General features: G+C 41.4%; 1 protein-coding gene across 9 annotated transcripts in view; it reads right to left on the bottom strand.

Annotated features, from left to right (window-relative positions):
* The window catches only part of NEK5 (NIMA related kinase 5), a 64,816-nt gene that overhangs the window by 3,377 nt on the left and 33,653 nt on the right, over positions 1-27,786 (bottom strand). Inside the window, exons 13-24 of one of the 9 annotated variants that reach the window (XR_010936842.1) lie at positions 27,242-27,308; positions 26,284-26,400; positions 25,104-25,190; positions 23,483-23,575; positions 21,138-21,218; positions 20,845-20,913; positions 18,947-19,073; positions 14,456-14,566; positions 13,240-13,377; positions 12,178-12,411; positions 7,835-8,028; positions 4,903-4,955 (exon numbers count right to left, since the gene is read on the bottom strand). Coding sequence is in view for 5 of the 9 variants with exons in the window: in XM_067713096.1 (XP_067569197.1) it covers positions 4,847-4,955; positions 7,835-7,933; positions 13,240-13,377; positions 14,456-14,566; positions 18,947-19,073; positions 20,845-20,913; positions 21,138-21,218; positions 23,483-23,575; positions 25,104-25,190; positions 26,284-26,400; positions 27,242-27,308 (1,098 nt within the window). In the remaining 4 variants the exon portion in view is untranslated. Of the gene's footprint in view, positions 1-4,846; positions 4,956-7,834; positions 8,029-8,989; positions 12,668-13,239; positions 13,378-14,423; positions 17,976-18,946; positions 19,074-20,844; positions 20,914-21,137; positions 21,219-23,482; positions 23,576-25,103; positions 25,191-26,283; positions 26,401-27,241; positions 27,309-27,786 lie in introns of those variants that run through there. The other 8 variants (XR_010936843.1, XM_067713096.1, XR_010936841.1 and 5 more) reach the window with 8 other exon arrangements.

Consider the following 27,786-nt stretch of genomic DNA (forward strand, 5'->3'; position numbering starts at 1 on the left):
CTGTTCTTTTTTGATAGACCTGCTTTTTTCTCATGTTTTCTTATTTTAATTAAATAATTTTAAATACACAATAGTAATTATTATGCAAATATTAAATACTCATAATATTATCTGAAGTTGTTTATGACCTAATTTAGCTATTTGTTGTGTTTGCTGTCTCTCATAGTGGATTTAATCTTTAATTGTGAGCTCATCTTCAGCAGTGCTTTAGTGAGAAATTCACTGTAACCTGGATTGAGGCTATATCCCTCCAGAGTGTTTTATATGTATTTCTTCTAGAGATCCCAGAGTAATTACAATCTCTTACTGCTAATTTTAATGTTAATTGTTCAATGTACATGTTTCTAGACCATCCAGGTATTGTAAATTCAAACTCCAAATCTGAGTGAAGACAAATCCATGGTTATAAATTTCTCAGGAAGTATTTTTCTCCCAGAGATTGAGCCAAGACAGACAAGCCACATTCCTGAGCTTTTTTCCTAGACCACCATTGCACTGAAGAGCAGCTCTTCAAGGGTTCCATTTAGGAAGAATGGAGGGGAACCCAATGAAGAAACCAAAAAACCTGTCAGATATGTAGGAGATAGGAAAGAAAGGAGGGAAGAAAATTTTAAAAACAAAACCAAAAAAAACCCACAAAATACAAAAGAACTTCCAAAACAAAATGAGCCTGCAAACTAAAATTCCAAAACACAAGAATAAATCTAATGGTAAGAAAGGTAAGGTGGGCAACAATTTTTTTTTTTAAGTTGGACCATTGAACTAACTCGAGATGAAATTATTATTATTTTATTTTATTTATTTATTTTTTTGGTACGTGGGCCTCTCACTGTTGTGGCCTCGAGAGCCGTTGCGGAACACAGGCTCTGGACGCGCAGGCTCAGCGGCCATGGCTCACGAGCCCAGCCGTTCTGCGGCATGTGGGATCTTCCCGGACCGGGGCACGAACCCGTGTCCCCTGCATCGGCAGGCGGGCTCTCAACCACTGCGCCACCAGGGAAGCCCAAGAGAGATGAAATTATTTTTATGGAGGCACTGGAAGAAATTTTCACATATTGGGGTATGGGGAAGTCATTCTGGCTTATACATGATTTGGCCTATACTTTATGTGACCTGGAACAGCCTGTCTTATGGCCAAGCTTGTACATCTGCTTTAACCATTAAAGAGTGTCAACTCTGGGAGCTTCCCTGGTGGCACAGAGGTTAAGAATCCGCCTGCCAGTGCAGGGGACACAGGTTCAAGCCCTGGTCTGGGAAGATCCCACATGCTGCAAAGCAGCTAAGCCCATGCGCCACAACTACTGAGCCTGTGCTCTAGAACCCAGGAGCCACAACTACTGAAGCCCGTGCGCCTAGAGCCCATGCTCCGCAACAAGAGAAGCCACTGCAATGAGAAGCCCGCACACCACAATGAAGAGTAGCCCCCCTTGCTGCAACTAGAGAAAACCCGTGTGCAGCAACAAAGACCCAACACAGCCAAAAATAAATTTTAAAAAAAGTGTCCACTCTGAAGATAGGGATAAATGATCCCTGTTCCTATGACACCAATGCTAAAATACTCCTTCAAAGATGAGGGTCCCTTCCCAGACACCAAGGTCATCCTGACTCGCTGTGTATGTGCTAATGGCTCTTTTGAAACCTTGAAGGAAGGTACCCCTGTAATGTTTGATGTTTGTTCTTTGTTCTGATAAGATATAAAAACTGTACTGAAAACCATGCTTCTCCAGAGGGCTTTCTTCTTCCTTGGTGGAGTCTACGCTTCTGGTCTATAGTTCGCAGTTTTGCTTGAATAAAACTCTCTTCTATTCTTTATTATAGATTGTTTATAATTGGCATCGACAGAAGATTTTGATAAAGCCCTTAAAGTAAGTATGCTCAACAAGAGAAATTAAAGCACAACCTCCATTTTAAAATGTTTTTAAATTATGGGAAACAATTATGCAAGAATGAAGCAAGAACATATAAATATAAGAAAAAATAATTATAAATATTAGGAAATATGTAATCATTTAAGTTAAAAACCTAATAGATGATACCCAGAGAGAATTGGAAAACAGTATTCAAGAATTCACCTAGATTGAAACAAAGAATAAAAAATATGAAAGGGGACTTCCCTGGTGGTTCAGTGGGCAAGACTCCATGCTCCCAAGGCAGTGGGGCCAGGGATCGGGGAACTAGATCCTGCATGCATGCCGCAACTAAGAATCTGCATGCCACAATTAAGAACTAGTGCAGCCTAAATAAATAAATACTTTTTTAAAAAATATGAACGTACAACTAGGTGTTATTGGGGACAGATTGAGAAGCTCTAGAATCTATCTAATGGGAGAGCCAAAATGGAGGGAATAAGAAAAGCGATATTTGGAGAAATAATAGGTTAAAAATTTCCAGAACTAAAGAAAGTCATGAGTTCTCAGAAGAAAGTGAACCAAGGAGGATAAAAGATAAATCCAGACTTAGAGATATCATAGCAAAACATAAGAATGAAAGAAGAAAAAGTAAGTTATGAAAGTACTAGGGAGAGAGCACATCTATAAAGGAAGAACAATTAGATGATAGCAGATTTCGCATCCGCAATAATAGAGACCAGGAGAAAAAGGAAGAGGCTGAGAAAATTCTCCCCTCCCTTCCTCCCTCCCTCCCTTCCTTTCCTTCTTCCATCCCTCCCTCCTTCCTCCCTCCCTCCCTCCCTCCTTTATTTGCTAGACAGGTTGATTCCAATGTTCCCAGGGAAAAACAAACAAGTAAGACTAGACAGGAAAATTATGAAAAATGAAAGCCCCCCCAAACAATAAAACATATTATAAACATGTTTATAATAATTAGACTAGAAAGAATAGGAATTGGATACAAATACACATAAAAATGTTGTATCTCATAAAAGTGGCACTTCAAATTGGTATCAAAAATAAAGATTTTTAATAAATGGCATTGGAATAAGTAAGGAGTTATTTGGGGAAAAAATTAAGTTGGAGCCACACTTTACACTACAAGTAAAATTCAAGATGAACAAAATATTTAACTAAATAGAAAACTAAATCATAAAAGTACTAAAAAATTCTGGTATCATTTTTTTATTAAATAATTGATAAATCTAAGTAAACAAAAGTAAGAAATTTCCTCATGGCACAAGTCACTATAAATACAATCAAAAAGCCAACAAAAAACGGGAAAATATTCTTGAAACATATTACAGCTAAAAGACTAATTTCCCTAAAATACAAAAAGTTCCCCAAATCAACACAATGTTAATAGCCTAAATTTTTTAAATGACTAAGGCTATAAATAAAACTGATTCCCAAAGGAGGAAATAAAGATGGATCTTAAGCATAAGGAAAGGCAACCTTACTCATAAAAGAAATGCTAATTGAAACAAACCTGAAATGGCATTTTAAAATCTATCAACTGTGCAACGATCCGTAAGTTTGGTAACACACTGAGCAAGGAAATATACAAGGAAACAGGCACTTCCATACCCTGTCAGTGGAAGTGTTCATAGGTGTAACCTCTGTGAAGGGCAATTTGACACTATCCAATTACAAACGTACATACTCTTTGACACAACACTTTGCTGTTCTGGGAATTTAAACTCTCTATATACTACTGTTTGTATATTATGATAGGTACTCAAGATACACTGTTAAGTGATAAAAGGAAGTTGCGAGATAGTATCTACATTATGAAACTTTCTATAAAAAAGAAAAGGAATATACACATACCAAGATATACAGATTTGCTTACATTTTAATGGAATTTCTCAGAAGTATGCACAAGAAGCAGGTTGGATTGGTTGACTCTGGGGAGGGGAATTGTGTGGCAGAGGTAATGAGATAGCAGAAAGACTATGAAAAGAATATACCTTTTGAATTTTGAAACATGTAAATATATTACCTATTTTAAAAATAAATTATAATAAAAATTTTAAACTTCAAAGGACTCCAAATTTTAGAACTAATTAGAGAGTTCAGTGAGGTTACAGGATACAACATCAATAGTGTTCCATACACTAGCAGTAGCCAAAATGTAGTAGGAGAAAAATGACCCCATTAATAATGGCAACAACAACAAAAAAGTTAAGTGGTATCTATATCATGAAGAAAACTACAAAAATACTGAAGAATATTTTAAAAGGCATAAATAGATGGAGAGCTATACTATATTCATGGATGTTAAGACTTACAATCACAAAGATGTGAATTCCCATAAATTAATCAACAAATGTAATCTCATTCTCATCAAAATCCCAACAAGCTTTTTCATGACACTTTACAAGAGAATGAAAGGATGTATACGTTGAGTAAAAAGCAACAGCAGGGCTTCCCTGGTGGCGCAGTGGTTGAGAGTCCGCCTGCCGATGCAGGGGACACGGGTTCGTGCCCCGGTCCGGGATGATCCCACATGCTGCGGAGCGGCTGGGCCTGTGAGCCATGGCCGCTGAGCCTGCGCGTCCGGAGCCTGCACGTCCGGAGCCTGTGCTCCGCAACGTGAGAGGCCACAACAGTGAGAGGCCCGCGTACCGCAAAAAAAAAAAAAAAAGCAACAGCAAAGATAATTTTGAAGAAAATGATATGGAGACTAGAGGAAACTGTGAGGACTAGCCATACCAGATATCAAAAGGTAAAATAAAGCCATAGTAACTGACAGAATATCACTGATGCAGAAAGGGAAAACAAGCCATTGGAAAAGAATGGAGAACCCAGAGACAAACCCATGTATATAAGAAAACTTGGTCTCCTTAGCTGGGTCTTTGAGGCTATATTCTATGCCTCAACAACAGCATTTTAACTTTTTACCATTTTTACTATTTCCCGTGCTTCATTTAGGCATCTAGGTATGACCTACTTACGTATCATCATCATCAGATCTTGGTCCTGGTTGTTCTTCATCTACTTCAATGTCAGAGGCCACTTCTACCTTCCCCTCTTCTTTAGGAAGCCATTGTTTTAATGGTCCCACTGTTAAATGACAGAAAGAGAGATTAAAGCATCCCAGCCTATACATCTCGAGAGGGACATATACTAAAAATCCTATATTGAACATCAACCACAATGGTAAAACCTTTGAATAATTTCCATTAAAACAGAGAATAGACAGGTGACAACTGACACCAACTATTCCGCATTGTACTGAAGGTAGCAGGCAACACAAGAGAAAGAAGTAAGAAGAATAAGGATCAGAGATGAAGAGACAAAATAATCCCACTTTGGGAGTAGATGCTTTGATTGTATAGAAAATTTAAGAAAATCTTGTAAAAACTTAAGACTTTCCAACATTATTGCACTACCCTTATCCTTCGTTGTTTTTACACCCAGTATTCAGTTTATGGTTACGGTTAATCACTGATGTCTGCAAAGAAAACCCAAAGCACACACCCACAATTTTATCTTTTTTGGTGAGGGGAGGAAGGAGGTGAGGGGGTGAATTAATTGTTGTTATTTAAAATGTACTTTTTGGGAATTCCCTGGCGGTCCGTGCCTTCACTGCCAAGGGTGTGGGTTCAATCTCTGGTTGGGGCACTAAGACCCTGCAAGCCCCACGGCTCAGCCAAAAAACAAAAACCTTGACTCTTGTGATTTCAAATAATGCCCACATACTATTAAATACTTTGCAAACATTAAAAAAAGAATGAGGTAAGCCAGACTCTTAAAAATTAAATTTTGTTTTTTAAAAATGTACTTTTTTTCTCTTGGGAAAAAAATCAGAATGAAGGTAGTACAATATTTAATTTCTTTATAGAAAGCAGCATCCCCTCAACAACTCTAAGCTTCCAATGATTATGAGATGCACATATTTTATACACCAATAGCAAAGAAAATGTTCCCAATAAAATGGGACAATGTCTTCTTAGCCCTTAGAATTTATATATATATATATACATATATATATATATGTATATATATATATATATATTTTTTTTTTTTTTCCGGAACGCGGGCCTCTCACTGTTGCGGAGCACAGGCTCCGGATGCGCAGGCTCAGCGGCCATGGCTCACAGGCCCAGCCGCTCTGCAGCATGTGGGATCTTCCCGGACCGGGGCATGAACCCGTGTCCCCTGCATCGGCAGGCGGACTCTCAACAACTGCGCCACCAGGGAAGCCCAGAATTTATATTTTATATAAATTACTATAAGAACTCTTTTAGTCCTCCCTAAGCATACATTTTTAATCACTCTTGCATATTCATAAAAATGAAAATATAGGTGAAAAAAATTGGATAAGGTATAACTAAAATTCCTCACATTCACAGTATTACTCCTCTGAATTGTTATTTTTTTAACATATCAATCAAATTATTTTGGATCCCAATTCAAAGAGACCGTAATAAAACAATTCATGAGACAATCAAGGAATTCTGAATTACTTTTTGTGTCGATGTCTGAGATTTGTTTGTGGTAAAAGAAAAAATAACATAAATTTACCCTCTTAACTATTTCCAAGTGTACCGTACAGTATTGTTAACTATATGCACATGGTTGTACAGCAGCTCTCTAGAACTTTTTCATCTTGCATGACTGAAACTCTACTCCCACTGAAAAACAACTCCCTATATCCCCCTCCCCCCAGCCTCTGGAAATCACCATTATACTTTTTAAGAATTTGACTCCTGTAAATACCTCACCTAAGGGGAATCTTGCAGTATTTATCTTTCAAGACTGGCTTACTTCACTTAGCATAATGTCCTCAAGGTTCATCTATGTGGTAGCTTGTGACAGGATTTCTTTCTTTTTTTAACACTGAATAATAATCTATTGTATGTATATACCACATTTTCTTTGTCCATTCATCCACTGATGAACATTTAGGTTGCTTCCTCATCTTAGCTATTGTGAGTAATGGTACATTGAACATGGGTGTGCAAAAACATCTCTTCGAGATCTTGTTTTCAATCTTTTTGTATATATACCCAGACGAGGGATTGCTGGATCAGGCAGTTCTATTTAAAATTTTTTAAGGAACTGCCATACCATTTTCCATAATGGCTGCACTATTTTACAATTCTACCAATGGTGCATAAGGGTTCCAATTATTCCACATACTTGTTATTTTCTGGGTTTTTTTTTTATATGGTGGCCATCGAATGAGTGTGAGTGATAGATCTTTGTGGGTTTTGTTTTGTTTTTTAAAATTTTTATTTATTATTTTTGGCTGTGTCGGGTCTTCATTGCTGCACGCGGGCTTTCTTTAGTTGTGGCAGTGGGGGCTACTCTTCGTTGTAGTGCTCGGACTTCTCATTGCGGTGGCTTCTCTTGTTGTGGAGCATGGGCTCCAGGCACGTGGGCTTCATTAGTTGCGGCACGCGGGCTCAAGCTGCTCCGTGGCATGTGGGATCTTCCAGGTGCAGGGCTCGAACCCGTGTCCCCTGCATTGGCAGGCGGATTCTTAACCACTGTGCCACCAGGGAAGCCCCTCTTTGTGGTTTTGATTTAAAGTTACTGATGATTAATGATGTTGAGCATCTCTTCATATGCCTGTCAATGATGTCTGTTTTTTTCCCTACAAAAACCTTGGTGCAATCAAGAACATTGTTGAGACAGATTTTCTTAAAAGAATCCACAAAAGAACTAAAAGGATTCACAGAGAATTTAAAATGCTGGTTTCTTAAGTTGGCTTTAAAATTATGTAGAGCTAGCCTACTTTCAACTACCACTTTAGGAATTTTGCTAAGTATGTCTACAATAGTTAGCTTTTCCAGAATAATAAACTACCATATAACTTAGTGGCTTAAAACAGTAACCATTTATATAGGTCACAATTCTGCAGCTGGGCGATTTGGGCTGGGCTCAGCTGGTCGGCTCTTCCAGCTGGGCCCCTCATGGCATCTGCAGTCACTTGCCTGGCCACCTGGAGGTTGGCTGGTCTAGCATGGCTTCATTTGGGATGGCTTGTCTCTCTGTTCCACACGGTCCCTCATTTTCCAGCAGGGCAACTGGAGCTAGTTGAGAGATGGACAGGATTTCAAAAGAAAGAGCAGAAGCTCCTTAAATACTCAGATTTGCCACACCATCACTTCTGGTGCATTCTACTGACCTAAGCAAATCACAAGACCAGTCAAGACTCAAGGGAAGAGGGGAAGAAAAACATTTAATGACAGAGGAGCTGCAAAGTCATACTGCAAAGGGCATGGATACAGGGAAGAGTGAAGGACTGTGCTCATGTTTGTAATTTATCATAACATACCTTTCCCACCCAAACTGTACAACCATCTGGTTCCTAGGTGTCTAAAGAGTATTTCACTTTAGTCTCCAGGAAAAAAAAAATCCCTACCCTCTGTTAGCAAGTGGGATTAAAAATAGGAACTTTCCTCCAAAGGTGGAATTAAGAGCAAAGTGTGGCTTTTTTTATTTTTTATTTTTTTTCGGTAAACTGTTACATGACTGCTCATGTACACACAAGTAGAAATCTCACCCTCTTACATTTACCTATTTAAATCAACATATTTCATCCCAAATCATAGCCCATGTTACTTCCTAAAGCGCATTAACCAAATGAAACAGATTGATATATCTCATCTATGAGGTAGTCTGGCTAATTAAAAGCAAGCCAGAGTATTCCTCCTGGTGTGGGAATATGACAGTTTTTATTTTCCTGTCTTAGGAAGACAGTTTTAGGAGGCTCTTATTTTTGTTTAACAGGATAGAAGAAAGAATGAAAGGCTAACTACAGAAATGTAAATCAGCTGTTATCAGGATGTGCAACTATGATGTTACCAAGGCAACTGTGTGGCCCGAAAACTTACACTAGAAAAATAGAGGTTACCTTCCCACCAAGGATTCCCTTGGAGTGGTTAAACTATAAACAAAATTACTGACCTGAATTAATTATGCACATGTAAAAAAATACTTCTCTTTGAAAGAGTGTCACTCTTACTACTTAGAGTCATTTAAAAGGATTTTGTAAAGTCTTGCTATTTCAAACTTTTAAAATTAGCACAAATTAAACATGTACTTGATAAACCCTCATTTTTATTTATTTATTTTTAATTAATTAATTTTATTTATTTTTTTTTTTGCATTGGGTCTTCGTTGCTGTGTGCGGGCTTTCTCTAGTGGCAGAGAGCTGGGGCTACTCTTCGTTGCGGTGCACAGGCTTCTCATTACAGTGGCTTCTCTCGTTGCAGAGCATGGGCTCTAGGTGGGCAGGCTTCAGTAGTTGTGGCATGCGGGCTCAGTAGTTGTGGTGCACAGGCTCACTAGTTGTGGCTCGCGAGTTCTAGAGCGCAGGCTCAGTAGTTGTGGCACACGGGCTTAGTTGCTCCACGGCATGTGGGATCTTCCCAGACCAGGGCTCAAACCCGTGTCCCCTGCATTGGCAGGCAGATTCTTAACCACTGCGCCAGATTCTTAACACAATTCTTAACCATTCTTAACCACTGAGGAAAAGTCCAAACCCTCATTTTCAAATGGAATTTAGCGCTAGAAACATCAAAGGAATTTATCTTCAAGGAGTTGGATATTTAAGCTGAAGACTGACAAACGATATATGAATCATACTTAAATGTACGACAACGAATCCTTAAATGCCTTTATAAATTGTGTCTATTACACCTGTAATCAAAGTTATTAAAATCTACACATGCAGAAAGTCTTTACAAAGACTCCATAGAGCTGTAAGAATAATTAGCATTGTAATTTCCTTATCCAACTTGATAGCAATACAAATATTGGCAATCCCACATAAAGTGATAGTAAAAACGTGCTATGGCTGTATTTTCATTCACAAAGACATGGTGGGGCTTCCCTGGTGGCGCAGTGGTTGAGAGTCCGCCTGCCGATGCAGGGGACACGGGTTCGCGCCCCGGTCCGGGAGGATCCCACATGCCGCAGAGCAGCTGGGCCCGCGAGCCATGGCCGCTGGGCCTGCGCGTCCGGAGCCTGTGCTCTGCAACGGGCGAGGCCACAACAGTGAGAGGCCCGCGTACCGCAAAACAAAAAACAAAAAAACAAAGGCATGGTGACTTACTAAGTTCTGGGCATTATACCAGGCGCTAGGGATGGAGAGGCCGAGTGGGGTGGTGATCAAGACAAAGCTCTCAGAAGCTTATAGTCTAGTGAGGAAGAAAGATATTAAACAGGAAACTAAAGTGAACTTTACTTTTATGATCAGAGAATTACAGTGTCTTGTGGGATATTAAGCAGGGAAACCAAACTTAGAGGAATGCAAAGGAGACGTGCCCTGATGTTTTCTCAGGCATTTAAAACAGTGGTTCCTGGGGGACTTCCTGATGGTCCAGTGTTAAGACTCGGGCTTCCACGGCAGGGAGGTGTTTCAATCCCCAAAAAAACAAAAACAAAAATAAAAAACAGTGGTTCCAGGCTTCTCTGGTATTGCAGTGGTTAAGAATCTGCCTGCCAATGCAGGGGACATGGGTTTGAGCCCTGGTCCGGGAGGGTCCCACATACCACGGAGCAGCTGGGCCCGTGCACCCCAACTACTGAGCCTGAGCTCTAGAGCCCATGAGCCACAACTACTGAGCCCGCGAGCCACAACTACTGATGAAGCCTGCCCACCTACAGCCCATACTCCACAACAAGAGAAGCCACCGCAAAAAGAAGTTACTGCAATGAGAAGCCCGCGCAACACAACAAAGAGTAGCCCCCACTCGCCGCCAACTAGAGAAAGCCCGCGTGCAGCAATGAACACCCAATGCAGCCAAAAATAAATAAATAAATTTATAAAAACGAACAAAAAACCAGTGGTTCCTTGTCAGTGGTACACAGGCAGTAGTTTAATTGAGATCCAGGTTTTTAATAGCAATCTCTAAAATTTCAAATAAAATTGCTACTGCATCTTTTTATGGCCTGAATTTAAATGATAAACATAATAAGGAAATGTCTTTCATGCCTTTAACCAATATTTGAGTGTGAATGAATTTGAGTATGAGACTGAATTCATGTGAAATTGTCAGAGGCAACTAACAGAGAAAAGACAGAGAGACCTTAGACAAACTTGAGGATTTACAGAAAGCTTATTAGAATTTTTTGGATTAAAGGGAAGCATGTCAATCAAGTTACAGGCTCTTCCACTCATTCATTCCAATTATTAACTGATTAAGAATCTCCTATATTCCAGACACCTTTGTAAAGCCCTGTTCGGCAATATAGCGAAAAGCAGGGAGGGAAGGGTATCTGCTGATAAAACATCAGAAATGGCCGGGAGGTTGCATCAGAGTGAAATCTTACAGGAGGAATTACTTTGGCAAAGGGAGGAGTCTTTAGAAAGACTCACCTTTCTAAACTGAGGGAGAAATATTTGCTGATGGAGAAGTGCTAGCAGCCCTGGTGCCCGGAGAGGCCATCCGATCTTGAAGGCACTTAGAGTCTGCAGAGTCTGGATTTTATCCTGAGGGTATGGGAGAATCTTTTGCAGGATTTAAAAGGATTTTTAGGATTATCTGGCAGGGGTGCAGAGGGAGAGGTAAAGAAAGAAGAGATGACCAGAGACAGGAAGTCAAGCTTGCTACAGAGATAGGAAAGATGGGGTGAGGCCAACAACAGAGTGAGAGGCTGACAGAGCAGAGAAGGCACAGCTGGGGTGGGAGGGGATGCCTGCACCTTTAGCAGGTTACAAAAGAAAATACCTACATTTTGCTTTGAATGCTACCCTTAGAGACAAGTTCCTATGTTTAATCCCACTTGTTAGATTAAATTACTCATATATGCCTAATGTAAAGCCATCCATTTGAAAATGCAGTAAGTTCATGAGTTAATTAATTTGGTATGCAAGATCAAATGAAGTTTTCTATGACTCTCTCCAAGAAGCACAGGAACAAACCCAAGAAGACACATCATAGTCACCAGTATGTCACCATCGCAGTGTCCTGAAAGATGGGCGCCCCCCTCCTACCTGGTCTGTGGCCCCAGCCCTTGGCCTCCAGGCCAAGCCAGGCCAGCCCAAAATTTCTTCCCCACCGGCCCCCAGCCCCATCCTTACAGATGATGTTTCTATCCCAGGATAGAAGGGGAGGGAGCAGACATGCAATCACACTGCCGTCTGTGGTTTGAAGGTACTTGAAAGAGAGCCTTGAAGGCAGGGAGGCATTTCCTCTCTCTCTCCCCACTGCACTGCCACCCCCGCCTTGAGTTTTAAGTGTGGCAGCTGAGATAAGTAATAACACCGAAGGACTTCATCTACTCAGGGACTCTGGTCCCTTCTCCGGTGCCTAGATTTTAGTCATACCGTCTTTCTTTTTCTTTCTTTTTTTTTTTGGGTACGCGTGCCTTCCAGACGCGCAGGCTCAGCGGCCATGGCTCACTGACCCAGCCGCTCCGCGGCATGTGGGATCTTCCCAGACCGGGGCACGAACCTGTGTCCCCTGCATCGGCAGGCGGACTCTCAACCACTGCACCACCAGGGAAGCCCATACCGTCTTTCTCAGTCTCTCAGGCCTGTGGATCTGCAAGTTCTCCCCACCTGAAATATTCGTTCCTCAATAAAATGCTGTCCATTCTTTCAGACTCACCTTTCACAAATATTCCCCTTCTCTTGAGCTTCACAAACGGGCAGACCCACTCTTCAGAAACAGTCGGGTACGACTCTTGCATTATTCTCAGTGTTGTCCTTCAACTTTGCAAGCACGCATCCGCCTCCATCACTGTCAGGTTTCTAACCAGTCCTCCGCTCCGCTTCAGCCTCGCATCTCAGCAAGCCCAGCCCTGAAACCTCGCCCCTGCGCAGGTGTTCTCTGTTTGATACCTGCCTGCCCCAAATGGCTTTGCTCGTAGCAGTTTACACCTGCACACCCAGTGGAGGACCAAATCCCCACTGTGATAGGAATTCCCTCGAACTTTAGAAAGTAACGGTTGGTTTCCCTTAAAGTCAACAGCAGCATAATCTTGCTAAACATTGGAGGCAAAAACCCAAAGCCAAAAAAAACTATATTAAGATGTATTTTACGGCCCCCAGGATGGTAATTTGAGTCTGCTGAAGAGCTGTCAGAATAAACGGACTCTGTGAGGTAGCGCTAAGCACTAGCGCATCACCTACAAAGCCACTGGTCCTTCCTACCTAACTTTTCATCACTTGTCAACCCATCACATTACAGAAAATGATCCTACTTTTCTCAGAAGTTCAAGTCTTTTGTTAATGGCATTTGGAACAGGTTTGGACAAGCAAATCAGCTTCTGAAAAGGCTTAGACACCCTCCCAATTCTCTCTCCAGGCTATTTTTATCCCCAGTCTGCATTTACACCTCTGACAAAATTCCACAGGGGACTATGTTCTTAAAAGTAAACTACATACCAAATTCTCCATCGTTGGCAGAAAATGAGCTACTTGTTAGATGTGCTGCTGTCAAAACACTCATTAAAGTTCCCGGCGTTTCAAGCCGCCACTGTTTCCTGTTTTCTGGAATGCCTTCAATCACGATCACTCGGCCGTCTGAAAAGGAGCCTGGATTATTGAAACTAAAAATGCTTCTTCATTTGAGTTTTTATAAAATCACAGAATGTGAGATCCTTGGAGGTCACCTAATCCCACCCCTCATTTTATTAGCAAGGAAGCTGAGATACAAAAAAGTTTAGTGACAATATTATCATGTACTGTTGGGCAGGAGAGTCATTTTTTGCCCTGTAAACTGGCTGTTTTGGTGTGTTGACATTTCTATTCTATTTATTTTAAATTAGGTTTCCCCTCTTACTGTCTCATTGGCTTAGGATGGATTAAATTGTATTATGTTTGCAAGCCCTTTCTTGTAAATTTGATGATATGCAATATATTTTGTAATAGTATAAATATGGGTCAATTCACACACTTTTAATTACTAATCTCAGTGATATACTTACAGACTTCAACTTATAAGATGGGTATAAATTTTAGCTCTCCCCCAGCCCCATGTTGTCAAGAAGAACATAGGAAATAAGCAATAAAAATCTCCACCACCTGTAAGATCACACCCAGATATTGCTGGGACTCTCTGCTAAGGAAAGACTATGCCAGAAGCCCAAATGAAAATGGAAGAATTTAGGTTGAAAATATCATCATATCCTAAACACTGCTAACATGGAAATAGCACTTTGGTTTGCAAAGCAAGCTAATATGTATCTTTGCACTGACTCTCTAAATCTTGTGGGACAGCTAATATTTCAGTTCTGATGTTACTGAGGAAAAAACGACCCTCTAAGAAACTGCAAGGGAGTTATTAGGCTAGCACGGGAAGGCAAATGAAGCCACCTGTCCCTCCTTGGGAGGAAGGTGGGAACCTGGATCTTTCTTCCTTTACATTCTCATAGCTACAGTGGCCAATTGTCTAGGATAATTAGTAGGCAAGTCTCTGCAGAGGTAGGGGAGAAACCAAAACAAAATCTTTGAAAGGCATTTAATACAAATCTATCGGGATTGTACTGAAAACTGAGAACTGTCAAGTCAGGGTGAGCACAAGCATTTGGGGTGAACACAGCTGCCTTTGGGGCCTCGCTCTCCTCTTGCTGACAATTCGTGCCACTGATATCAGCTTCACCCTCAGGCACAGTGGAGCAGGTGGAGGTGATGTCGGCTGTGGCCATCATTTGCAGCAGAGTCTGAGGAGACCCAGCATCCCACTGTCTCCTGTCCTCTGCAGCGGCAGCATCTGGAATGAACAACCCTGAGTATAAGGAAATAACTCGTTGATCTCAAAGCAAAGTGTGACTAACTGCAAGAAATAGTTCTTAGGAAACCTGGAGTCCATCAGCTGGTAACTTCAAAAGCAGAGAAATCAAGACCCTCAATCTAATACAGATTGCTATGGACCGAATGTTTGTGTGCCCCCTCGAATTCATATGCTGAAACTTAATGCCCAGTGTGATGGTATTAGGAGGAGGCGCTGTGGAGAGGTGATTAGGTCATGAGGGTGGAGCCTCATGAATAGGATTAATGCTCCTATGAAACAGACCTCTGAGAGCTCCCTCATCTTTTCCGCTAAGTGAGGACACAGCAAAACGATGGAATCGGGCCCTCACCAGACCCTGAATCTGCCAGCATCATGGTCTTGGACTTTCCAGCCTCCATAACTGTGCAAAATAAATGTTGTTTATAAGTCTCCCGGTTTATGGTATTTTGTTACAGTGGCCTGAATGGACTAAGACATAGATAGATCATAACTTACAAGACTGAAGTGATAAACAGGTTTAAAATTATTTCACTTTTATTAACATTTGACTGACTAGCCAATGTATTTAACACTAAAGAAATATTAACGGCGTGAATGGACAAATTCTTGAGGCATTTATGTGAACTTTAGTCAGGTTCCATAGAAACTGTTCCATTACCTTAATTTAAAAAATAACTTGTGTTATCATTTTCTTTATTTATTAGTATGTTTCATTATAAGAACTCTGGAGATCAGGTAAGTAGAAGAAGGAAACAAAAATTACCACAACCCCACTCTCCAGAGACCTAAAATTTCAAAATTTCCTTTTCGCATATAGTTTCTGCTTCGTTTTGAAACAAAAAAGGGGCCAAATGTTACACACCCTTTTATAACTTGTTCTTTTCAATTAGCAACATACCATACCTGTATTATTAAATATTGTTCTACACCACCATTTTAAAGAAAACATGGTATTCTGTTTCATGGATATATTATAACTTAACTAATTCTTTTTTGCTGGATTTTTAGATTGCTAGAATTTTTTACTATTATAGACAACACTTTAATGAACTCATTTGTAGTTAATTTTTTGACATTTATGATTATTTTCCCTAGGTAAACTACTGAAAATGACAATGCTAGGGGCTAGTATTATAATATTTTCTTTACCAAAGGCTTTCACTGTTAAAGCTGAATCTATTACTAATTTATTCTGTGATTTTTTCCTATGTATTTTGAATAGCTAATTCTTCCCTAGCCAAAAAAAAAAATACTCACCTATATTTTCTTTCACTTTATTTCCTGACATATAACTTCATTTTTTTACATATAAACTCTTTGATTTTATTTTGGAATTTATTTTGTTGTATCATCATATAGGGTCTGATTTCACAATTTCCCCCAAATTGTTAACCATTTGGTCCTAGAGCATTTATCTGAGTAATTCTTTCTTTTCCCATTGACTTATGATGTGACTTTTAGCATATGCTAAATTATTATACATACTAGAGTTTGTCTAAACTTTCTCTTTTTTCATTACTTTTTTTATTCTGGTGCTAGTATCACATTGTTTTAACGACTATAATTTATATAATCCAGTTTGATATTTGGAAGGGCAAGTGCCCCTCAATGCTCTTCTTTTGTAAATTTTTTGGCTAGTTAAGAATCTCCAAGATCTCCTCACACCAGAAAAAAATCCTATTGTGCTTTTGATTGAAATTGCCAAAAATCCATATATTTATTTGGAATGAATATTTCCAATATAGAACAGTGTTATTTCTCTACATTTATTCAAATAATCTTTAAATACCTCAGTAAGGTTTTATAGTTTCCTTCATATGCTCTGCACGATTCTTGTAAAGTTAATTCCCAAGTTATATGTACACACACACACACACACACACACACACACACTCACACACACACACACACACTCTCACACATATCTGCTGTTGTTACTATAAATGAGATCTAAAGACCAACTGGGGAAACTATTTGCAATACGTATTTCAGGCAAAGGTTCAATTTAAATGAGTCTCATAAAGAAAAAAACAAACATGCCATTTTCAGTAGAAAAATGGATAAAGGATGTGAGCACATAATTCACAAGAGAAATACAGATGTCAATAAACACATGGGAAATTGTTCAGCCTGAATAGTAATTACGGGAGCCCAGTTTAAATTAAGAGACCGTTTTCAGCATCAAACTAATGAAGTGATTTTTAAAAAAATCTAAAAATAAGCATACATGTCTTTTGAGACTTATAATTCACTCTCCTCTTCCCAGAGGAACTCACGCAAAGAATAACCTGTGATTTGATTCTTTTCACTGGAATTGCTTACACTGAGGCCACTCAGGGCCCTTGATAACCAAACCCTGTGGGCTGTTACTCAACCTGCCTCATTTGGTCTTTCTCTTCCAGTTGATACTGCCAAGCCCTGAGGCTCCTTCCAGAACGTTCTCTCCTTCTTTGGCTTCACTCTCTTCTGATTCTCCCAAAACTTGTTTAAACAATACAAGCGCCTGTCCTAAGCTCCATTTCCTTCTCACTCCAGTCCCAGTGCCTAGGTGTTTTCCACCACCATCAGGGTTGAAATACTGTGCATATGCTAAGGAAGCCCTGATTTGCCCCAGAGCTTTGGTCTTACTCAGCTATCACCTTCTAAACACCTCCAGCTGATGCTCAGAAAGACCTAAACTCAACATGTTACAAAGTTAAACCATTACATTATCTCTACTGACCTCCCTCTGCGTGACGTATGCACCTGTTTGGCTGGTGATAGCCTTGTCCATCTGAATTAGAAGACTGGGACCCTCTTCTCTTCCTCAGTCCCCACACTCAGCAGTTCACACCTGGTGTCTATTGTCACTGCACTGCCCTGCCCTGTGCACCTGTCATTTCCCACCTGGACCAGTCTCCTGCCCTCAGGCCTGCCCCTCCACGCATCCTTCACACGGCAGCCAGCGTGATCTTTCTCCATCACGAATAACATTTAATTCCCTTTGACTGAACGTCATCACACAGGATAAAGCCCAAGCTCCCTGGAATGCCAAGCTGTGCAGGAGAGGACCCCCCGACTCTCCAACCAGCTGGCACTTGAGCAACGATTAGTACTGGGGCTCAGAAAGCATGTTTTGTGCTTCCTTTCTTTGGCTCATGACAATTCTGTGATTTTGAGGGCAGACCCAGGTTTCATTCATCTCTGAGGTCCCTCCCACCTAGCACAGTCTGGCAGAAGGGAGATTCTCCACAAGATGCCTGCTGAATTGAATAAAGATTTTTCCAGGTGGAAATGAGGCAAAGTGTACGATTCCAGGAAGAGGAAACAGAGGCGAGCCAGGGTATGTGAATGCTCACATAGCTGCAAGGGAAGATGGGGCTCCAGCAGGCTGTGTGGCTCCCATCATCTGTGGAAAGAGAGAGGGGGTGATGGGGCAGGAAAGGGGGGCGGTCATCACAGGATCACGCCACGCAGTGTTAAATGTGATACTATGTGCAACAGACTGTATCCTACAGGCATTATCAAAACAAAATTTGAGTAGGATAATATGACAAGATGACTGTAGCAATTACTTAGAGAATGAAGGGGAAATACTAGAGAAAGGGAGGATGCATAGGAGACTAAAGCAATTCAGTGAGGGGAAGGGAAAGGGAAAATTAAGGGAAGAGCAGATATTAAATTAAGCACCTAATATATCAATTTTCACTTTAGTCCTCACAATAAGCCTGTGTGGCAAGTACTATTCTCCTCACTCCTAAGAGGAAACTGAGATTCAGAGATCTGAAGTAACTTGTGAAAGGGCACACAATCAGAAAGTGGCAGCACCACCTGGGATTCGAACTCCGTACGGTCTCCAAAGCCCATGTGTTTCCTACCACACGCACCGCTGAGGCAGGACAGGGCAAAGGGAATGAAAGAGGAGAAGACTCAGGGACATCTCAGAGTAGAAACCACCAGGCATGACAGCAGGGCTGTCGGCCTGGTGAGGGCATCACCGGAAATAAAGCCTCCCTGGGAAGAAAGGGCTCAGAAGCTGGATTGTACACACGCCGAGTCTGAGATGCTAGTGGGACTTGTCCATGGAGCCATCCAGCAGATCCTGAGAAAGATGGGTGAGTGTGGACCGGGAGAAGCGGAAGCGGAGGGGGCAGGTGAAACAGCCCCAGGAGACTGTGTGGGGCAGAGAGGAGGGTGGGTCTCAGGGGGTGTGACCCCTGGGGTGGGCAGAGTCAGAGGGGCCAGGTCTCCGTCCAGTTCAGGGTGAGGTGGGGGACAGGGGACAGTCAAATCACGGGAGGCAAGTTGAGGAGGAGAGAATTCGAGATGACTGCCAATAAAATGGTTCCTTCTCACCTGCAGCTTTGAAGGGACACATACCTGCTTCCTGGCAACAGAGTTTTTCAAATGCTTTGTCTGTATAATCTTCATGCTCCTTTATACATTTATACCCTTTAAACTTAACGTCGTCCTCAGAGGTCAAAGTTTCATTCAGTATATCCATTGCCTAAAGCAATTTCATGGTGTTTCATGAGAAATAAGCCATATTTGGGGGGAAAAAAGTTTGAAAATTATTTCATGTTCCCAGTAACATTTACCAAGGTATGCAGTAAGTATTCAATGTATGTTTATTACATGAATCGGTAGGGTTTTAAAACTAGAACTGTGTTGGAACACGACAGAAGCAGGAATGTGTTCGTTTCTTCTCCCTGTCAACAGTGATAAGCACTGATCAAGTGGCAGCTAATCTGATGCAGATTTCCTGCCTTCAATCTTATTCTCCTGCAGTTCCATTCTAAGGAACTTTCAAGGTTAGCTCATCTACGCCCTGCTTTAAGCTTTAACATTCCCAGTCAGGTCCCTGAAACTGCTTCTAATATTCCATAATGAAAATGAAAATGATCGCTCTATTTCAAGCATTATCAAAGCAGAGAACAACAAAGGATGAACAAACTGGTAGATAAAACTGTGTGGAGTCCATTCGTTTTTCTAGCAGGCCAACTTCGGTGCCTCACTTCACAGAAGCACCGCGGATGGACCAGCCCTCAGGTTCCAACCCAGACCAAGGTCCCCAGAGCTGCTTCCTCGGGTACTCACAGCTCCGGGACACTTAGAGGGCCTAGTGGTTACAAGTGAGCGCTAACTACCACCACTCTACTGAAGTCTTTGTAGCAAAAGGCTAATAAAAATCTCAAAGATAGGTGGAGCACAGAGGATTGTTAGGGCCGTGAAAATACTCTGTATGATTCTATAATGATGGATACATGTCGTTACACATTTGTCAAAACCCAGAGAATGAGTGAACCCTAAGGTAACCTATGTACTTTGGGTGATTATGATGTGTCAGTGTAGGTTTATCAATTGTAACGAATGTTCCACTCTGGTGAGGGATTTTGATGGTAGGGAAGGCTACATGCGCTGGGGGATGGGGGCAGGAGCTCCATGGGGAATCTCTGTACCTTCTGCTAAATTTTGCCTTGAACCTAAAACTACCCTACAACATGAAGTCTATTTAAAAAAAAAAAAAAAAATCCTTCACCACATAAATCTGAAAGAAATAACATTAAAAAAGTTTTAAGCCAACAAAAAAACATGAAAGGAAGAAATTGAGTATATAATTTATATATATATATATATATATAGGTATACACATATTCATACTTAACTTTTGGTAATTTAAAAGGCAAACTTGGAGAAGGTGAAACAGAAACACAAATCAGTTAATTTTGATATTTGTTAGCAGCTCTGGTAAAAAATGGGATTTAAAAAGATGTTGAAATCAAGTAATAAAATGAGGTCTGAGTTTCCTGTATTCATGCATTTATTGCTGTTTCAATTCAAGCCCAAGTGCATAATTGAGATTTACCCAAAGATCAGTACAAAGTTATCAATGCCAATCAAGATCTAAAATAAATGTGCATGGTTTCAGGATAACTGCTCATTTACATATTTTTTAGGTGACTGTATTAGTTGTTGACTATATATTATGTCTTCTATTTTAATCTGGCTATAATTTAAAAGTTACTATTATGAGGAAAATAGCTCCTTTATAATAGAACAATAAATTAAAATGGAATAATCCATCTATAGGAATAATCTCAAGTTTAAAAAGAATGGAAGGATAAAAAATATTTTGGAAGACTTGTCTGAACACCAGACATCCTTCTAGGAAGATTTTAGAAAATGCTCCCTACCCTCTACGGGAAAAGTTCATGAAACATGCTATTAAGACACTCATTTTCTCATCCCTACCAATAGAATTTTACTTAATGGCATACCTCTTCCTCTTGGAGGGTGTCTCCATCAGAAATACATTTGTCTAAATTAATTTCAAACTTTATCCCTCTCTAGAAGAAAGCAAGAAAAAAAATCTGTTTCGCATTCCAATAAAAACCTTAAAATTACAACTCCCAACTTGACATTACAGATACTTAAAACCATTAGTCTAACATCACAAAATAAGGTAATTCCATAAAATAGTAGGGGTGAGATCCTAGCGGCAGCCCAGATTGCAAGGTGCAGGCCCCAGCCAGATTTTTAAAATGAAACTTTAAGACAAAATGTTTATTACCTTAGCTTTATGTTTTTGTTCCGGAATTTTACTTTCCTTTGTGTTCTGAAGTCCAATTTGTTTCAAGTCTCTATCAATATCCTGAACATTTAGAGAAAAATTAAAATCTAGCATTATAATATTGATCAAACAATTACATTTTCACAACACCCCTGAATTCACAGCAGGGTCTGTTTACGTTATTTGATTTCTTGAATGAATCTGATGATTGATTTGAGAATGAAAACATACCTTTTGCAAAGGAAAGTTAACAACAGTCCACTAACAACTTGGGCACAGTGTCCATTAACGTGAAATAATAATACTTTTAACACTGGCATTGCAGTGGGTAGGTAAAACGCTATAATGTGACAATGTTCATCACAGTCCAAAACAACCTAATCTAATTCAAGAACGTAATTTTGACTATAAGATCCTTCCGTTAACAGACCTATGATCTTCATCAGGAAAACAAAAAAGTGCACAGCTCATGACAGTATAAAGGAAGGACGGGGCTCTAAAAATTGATGGGCAATTTGAAGAAGGAGGAGGAGACTGTAGACGTACTGACAAGTATTTCAAAGGAACGGTCAAGGGGTGAACTTTAGATCCTGAGCTTTCTCGGGGTTCAGTCCTGGGCCCTCTGCCCCTCTCTTCCTTAATACACAGGGGTCTCAGTAACTCCCATGAAGTTAAGAGACTCTTAAACGTGTCTCTTCAGGTTTGATCTCTCTTCCCCTCTGAGCTTCAGACTCACGTATTCGGCTCCCTGTTTGGTACCATCTTCACTTTAATATTCATTCCACAGTTTCATACTGAGCACCCACTACGGGCCAGATACTGTCCTACACAATGGGTTGGTGCAGAACGTGACCAGAAGGTCCCTGCTGACACGGAACTCATGTTTTACTGGAGTAAGATAGGTAATAAATGAGTTAAAGTAATGACATAATTTCAGACGGTGTTAAATGTTATCAATAAAACAGGGTAGTAGCATAGGAAATGAAGAGCAGATGAGAATAATACAGGAAAAGCCTACGTGGCATTTGATTTAAGCCCTGGAATGGTGCTGGACCTTGGCTTGTGAAGGTCTGGGGAAAGCGTGTTCCACGTGGAGGGAAAAGCAGGGCAAAGGCTCCGAAGCGAAGCAGGGATGTGATCTCTCAGATCTTCCTGACTCAGCACATCCAAAGTGGTTCTCAAGTGCCCTTCCCCCAGAAGCTTGCTCCCCACTCTTCCCCATCTTGGTAAAATGTACTATTCCTTCCGAACCAGAAACTTATGAGTCTCCGTGTGTGTGTGTGTGTGTGTGTGTGTGTGTGTGTGTGTGTGTGTAAATGCTCTTTTCTCTCCACCATTTCACATTAGGTCCCTACCACCTCCCCCTTAGAATTAATTACTGCCTCGTCTACGTACTTCACACACCGCATCTGTCAGTTTGAATTTTTATCAGTCGTTTGCCCTGCAACCCTGGGAAGCGTGTTTTCCTGCCTCGCAGTATTACACGCTCTGAAACAGGACGTGACTTGGTGTCTTACTTATATCTGTGAGGTTGGCTGTCTGATTTGATTGTGTAGTCTGGTTGTCTCAATTGCATGAGAAGTGTCATACTGCTTTCTTTCCCTTAAAATACAGCTACATTAGACCCCTAAGCCCCATCCACCCCACTGGGTGGAAAATTCAACCTCAGTCCACTTTAGAGCTCTCGGCACCGCCTCCTGTGAAGGTCTCCAGGTTTTCACAAAGCAAAACACTCAGGGAGGCTGTTCAGCCTTCGCTCAGCATGGGTTCCTCTGACCTACCCTCAGTCGAGCCCTCGGGGCATCCTGAGGATGAAGGGGAAAGACCTCCCAGAAAGAAAGGAAGAGTCTTTTGAGAACCATTTGATAATTCAGCTCTGTCCGGTTCCCTATTCATGCCAAGAAGATAACTTTGAAACAGAAATTAACCTTCAGATTCACAGACCGACGCTCTGAGGCTCGGACTCAAACGCCACCAGAGGACGTTCCTGCAGGCAGTTCTCAAACTTGGCCGCACCAGCTCACCAGTTAGCTCTTGAAAACGGGACACCTAGCCCCACCCCAGGCCATTTGGAGCCCAGGTGTTTGACTTTGGTTATTCGTTGTTGTTTTGTTTTGTTTTGGGCCGCGGTGCGCAGCACGCGGGATCTTAGTTCCCCCATCAGGGATCAGACCCGTGCCCCCTGCGGTGGAAACACGGAGTCTTAACCACTGGACTGCCAGGGAAGTCCCTGTTTCCGTTTTTTAAAACTTTCCCACATGATTCTACTGCACAGGGAGGGGCAGGAACAGTGGGCTGGAGCGAACTCCCTGGGAAACACAGCATCGTCTAACAACAACCATCACCTGCACAGGTGCTTCTTCCTCAGGTGCCTCTTGGTGGATGAGCAGGTCACTCTTCTTCACCAAATATGTTTTATGACTTATTTTTGAGTCTTCCTTCAACATAAATTATACACAGTCAACAAGATTGGCTCTGCATCAGTTCTGAAGGCCACTTTCTGAATGTCCCCCGCTAGACCTGAATGGGATCTAATGAGGACATGGCTGGAGAGAGCTCTCTTATGGCTTCTTTTCTCTACGGCTCCCTTTGGTATCCCCCAAGTGCTTCTCTCCTGGGCTCTCTAGAAAAGTCTGCCGTCCATCTTCCCTGGACGCAGGCTTCCCATCGCAGACCTGTCTTAAAAACAGGGCTGATGATGGCAAGAGGCTCCCCACCATTACCCAGACCTCTGCTCTGGGGAGAAGCACAGCCAGCCTGCCCCGCCCACGGCATTTGCCATGAAGCTTTGCATGGTTCCTTCAGATGCCCTCTTCCTTAGCTCTGCCTCTCCAAATTCTACTCTTCTTCTCAGACCCAGTTTTGGCCCCATCTCTCTTCTTCCAGAAAAATCCTCCACCTGCTTGTACCACTCATCTTCACTCCCGTGCACTCACGGGGCTTAACCAGATTCAGCCTTATTGCATCATTGCTTCATATCTTTCCAACTATTTATTTAACTATTTAGAAAGAGTAGAGGTTTTAGAATCAGATATTTATTTAGTCTGCCTGGTAATATCTAAGTGACTTTGGGTGAGTTATTTAACTTCTGCTATAAGTAAAGGAGATATGTATGTGAAAGCTCTAGTTCAGAGCCCAGTGCATACAATTGAACGGTACCATATGTTCATTGCACCTATATTAGTTCGTCTGTATGCCCTCAGGGGTGGGGCAGGGTGAGAGGGAAAGATCAATTTCAGTAGTGTGGGCAGGTTCTACACAATGAGTGCGTAGTTCGAGTGCGTGTGAGACGAGAGGCCGGCTGTGTCCCCGGCTGCTCTTGGTGCCCACCAGCCCGTCATAGGAGGAACATTCCCGGGCGCTGAGGGTGTTTCTAATTAAACATGGGGGTGTTTTTCATGCATTGTGGTCTCCAGACACAGGCCAGCTATCTCATCTGGAGCTCTACTGAAAAAGCAATGATCTGAGAATTGGAAGAATGAGTTTCCAGGGTGGCACCTTCAAGGGATTTTTCAAAAATCATCTCCACTGTACTCAAATGTTGCCTTATACGGACTTTCAAATCTTACCCCTGCATGTGAGACTATTCCAGTATAGCTGAATTCAGTAAATGCTCGTCTCTTTTCCTACCCAACGGGCATGAACTTTACCTCCTGCATCTAATCCAGTTCCCGAGTAAAGTACAGCTCAGTCAATACTTATTGACTGATTCATGGGGAAGATGATCAACCATACTTTTAGTAACAGCCACTCTTAACTGAGACTGGCAGCCCCATCACTTTGGGCAGCCTCAAGTAAACCATAATAAAGTGAGGCTTCCATTAAATCTGACAGCTTTCCTACTTAAAGTTTGCATGATAAAGTTTATCTTTTCGATGAGAAGAGCATTACTTTTAATACCTGCTCAGTTGAGTTAGCTCTGAATCAATAGAGCAACGCTTCCTTTAGAAGAATGAATTTATTTACCTCCAGTTCACACTCCATCTTCTTACTAATTTCTTTCATGTCGTTGTGGTACTGCTGGCGTATTTCTTCTAGCTGCTTCCAGTATTCCTGGAAAGCAATCCCAATCCCGAAAGGTTAAATGTTTGTGAACAACCTGACAGAATAATCTCTAGACAGCCTATGATTTTATTTTTATTTTGTTTTTTGTTTTTGGCCGCACCTCGCAGCATGCGGGATCGTAGTTCCCATGCAGTGGAAGCGCACAGTCTTAACCACTGGACCGCCAGGGAAGTCCCCAGGACAGCCTATGAATTTAGAAATGTGTGATATAGAGTAAGGGAAGAGCCGTTGCTCCCGAAAATGATAATCTGCCTTACACTTTGGCTGTGGTATTTCTCCCCAGTGAGGATACGGCCTCTTGGGATAATCTCATTTTTATATATAACCCCAAATGCATTACTGACATACAATTACTTTATATATAATCCTGTTATAGGTTGAATTTTGTCCCCCCACTCAAAAGATACGTTGGAGTCTTAAGCCCCAGTACCTCAGAATGTGATCTTATTTGGAGACTGTGTCATTGCAGATGTGAGTAGTTAAGCTACGATGTGGTCACACTGGGGCAGAGTGGGTCCCTAATGCATATGGCAGGTGTCCTGTTAAGAAGACGGCCACACCAGGAGGATGCCATGTCCGGTGGCAGAGACTGGAGTTGTGGCTCTGCAAACCAGGGCATCTGAACATCATGGACCAACCACCGGAAGCTAACAAAAGGCAAAGAAGGATTCCGCTCCAGGTTTCAGAGGGAGTGTGGCCCTGCTGACACCTTCCCTTTGGACTTCAAGCCTCCAGAACTGTGCGACAATAAATTTCTGTTATTTTAAACTGCCCGGTTTGTTGTAAGGCAGCCCTAGGGAACTAATACAAATTTCAAAAATGTTCAGGATGGACAGTTACTTTATCAATCTGAGGTAAAAAGCCTTATGAACTCATCGACACTGCATTCTCTGAGAAGGTGAAATACATATCTCTCTCTCCCCTGAACCCCAGCATGGCGCGTCACACCACTGTGTCCAACAAGTGTTTGTGTAACGGGCTCTCTCAGGTGCACCGTAGATGCTAAAAGCAACATCCCATTACAGCACAAAAGACAATGAGAGAAGTACAACGGTAGCCCTGGAAGCAGACAGTTTTAAACCTGCTCCTTCCTTTCATTTCTCCTGAACTGCAGCTCCTGGAATCCAGGCTCTTCCCCATTACTTCTTAGCTTTTGTCTCTGGTTGTGATTTGGCTCAGCAGAAGATGGACGAATACCCTATTATTAGAATGAAATAATTTAGAAAGCGTACTTGCATTTTGGAAACATCTTATGATTTGACCTTGACCCCCATCCTTTAAACAATAATTATATCATCAATCTCAGTATTTGGGAGTTTTGTTTTGTTTTTATACTGAGCAGTAGAATTTTCTTAGTTTAAGTGTGAAACATTTAAAAAGTAAAGAAAATAAAACAATTTCTGTTGTTTAGTCTAAGCAAATCAATATTTTACGCTACCATGTGAGACACCGAGATTCATTTTCTGAACTGCTAAATTATAATTGGGAAATCCAAGTCCTGTAAAAGTTTAGCAACCCCTGGGGCATGAGATTAGGTAGGGGAAGAGAATTAGAACTTTTGAGCTGTTCAAAATAAGAGCAATACAAATAGGAGGTGTATCCAAGCTCGCTCAGCCCCAGAATTCTGACACTATACTTAAGAGTAAAGGTTAACTTTCATTTCAAATAAAATACAGTAATCCCTCTTTGAAAATGTGTAGAATTCTAATAAAATAGAATCGAAGAATTGCGGCACTGAAAGGGCCCTTGAAGCCCATCTACAGCTTTTATAGAAAAGGAAATTGAGGTTCAGAGAGGTGGCATGTCCTGCCTAAGGTCACACAGCAAGTGATGGAGCCAGGGAAGGGACTAGGCTTCCCAGACCCTAACTGAAGCCTATTCCCATTATTCTTCTTTAGCTATTAAAAACCGGGGAAAGTGGAGAATAGTCTTAATCATCTATGTGGAATGAACTTTGACTTCAGGATCCATGAATATTTGTGAACAGAGAAAGCATTAGAAAATTCCTGATGGCGTCTTATATTTGGTATTTTACTTACCAATTGCTTTTCCACTTTCAGCTTATGTCGTTGAGCTTCACATCTCCTCTGAAGGTACTCGGCAAGCCTTAGGAAATACAAACGTTCAGCCTGAGTAGAAATTTTAATTCATCACAGGCACCAATTCGACAAGTGAATTTTCAGTTCTGTAATGAGACTCACAATTCACCTGTGACGTTCCGAGTTCGAGAAGTAATTCAAGGTTACAGAATGTGTACACTGGAAAAGAAGACAGCTTTGAAATCCAGAAGAAAGGGAGGTAAAGAGAACAGTAAAACTGGGGATACAGGACAGGATAGAACCCAAAAATATTCCGTTACAATGATTTTTCTTCAGGGCAGGAATCAGTCCACCCATAGTCTATGATATGTCGGAGGGAAAGAGAAAAAAACCCGTAGCAGGGTCTTCTCATGCTGTGTGCAGGTGTCTAATCTATAGCCTTGTCACCCTGACTGCACTGATAGCTGCTCGTCTGTTGCCTGCACGATACTCTGAGCTCCTTAGAGCAGGTCGGGGGCCCCTCCCTTCACCTCTGCTCCTCACGC

This window comes from Pseudorca crassidens, chromosome 18, assembly GCF_039906515.1.
Source record: "Pseudorca crassidens isolate mPseCra1 chromosome 18, mPseCra1.hap1, whole genome shotgun sequence".
Lineage (NCBI taxonomy): Eukaryota > Metazoa > Chordata > Mammalia > Artiodactyla > Delphinidae > Pseudorca > Pseudorca crassidens.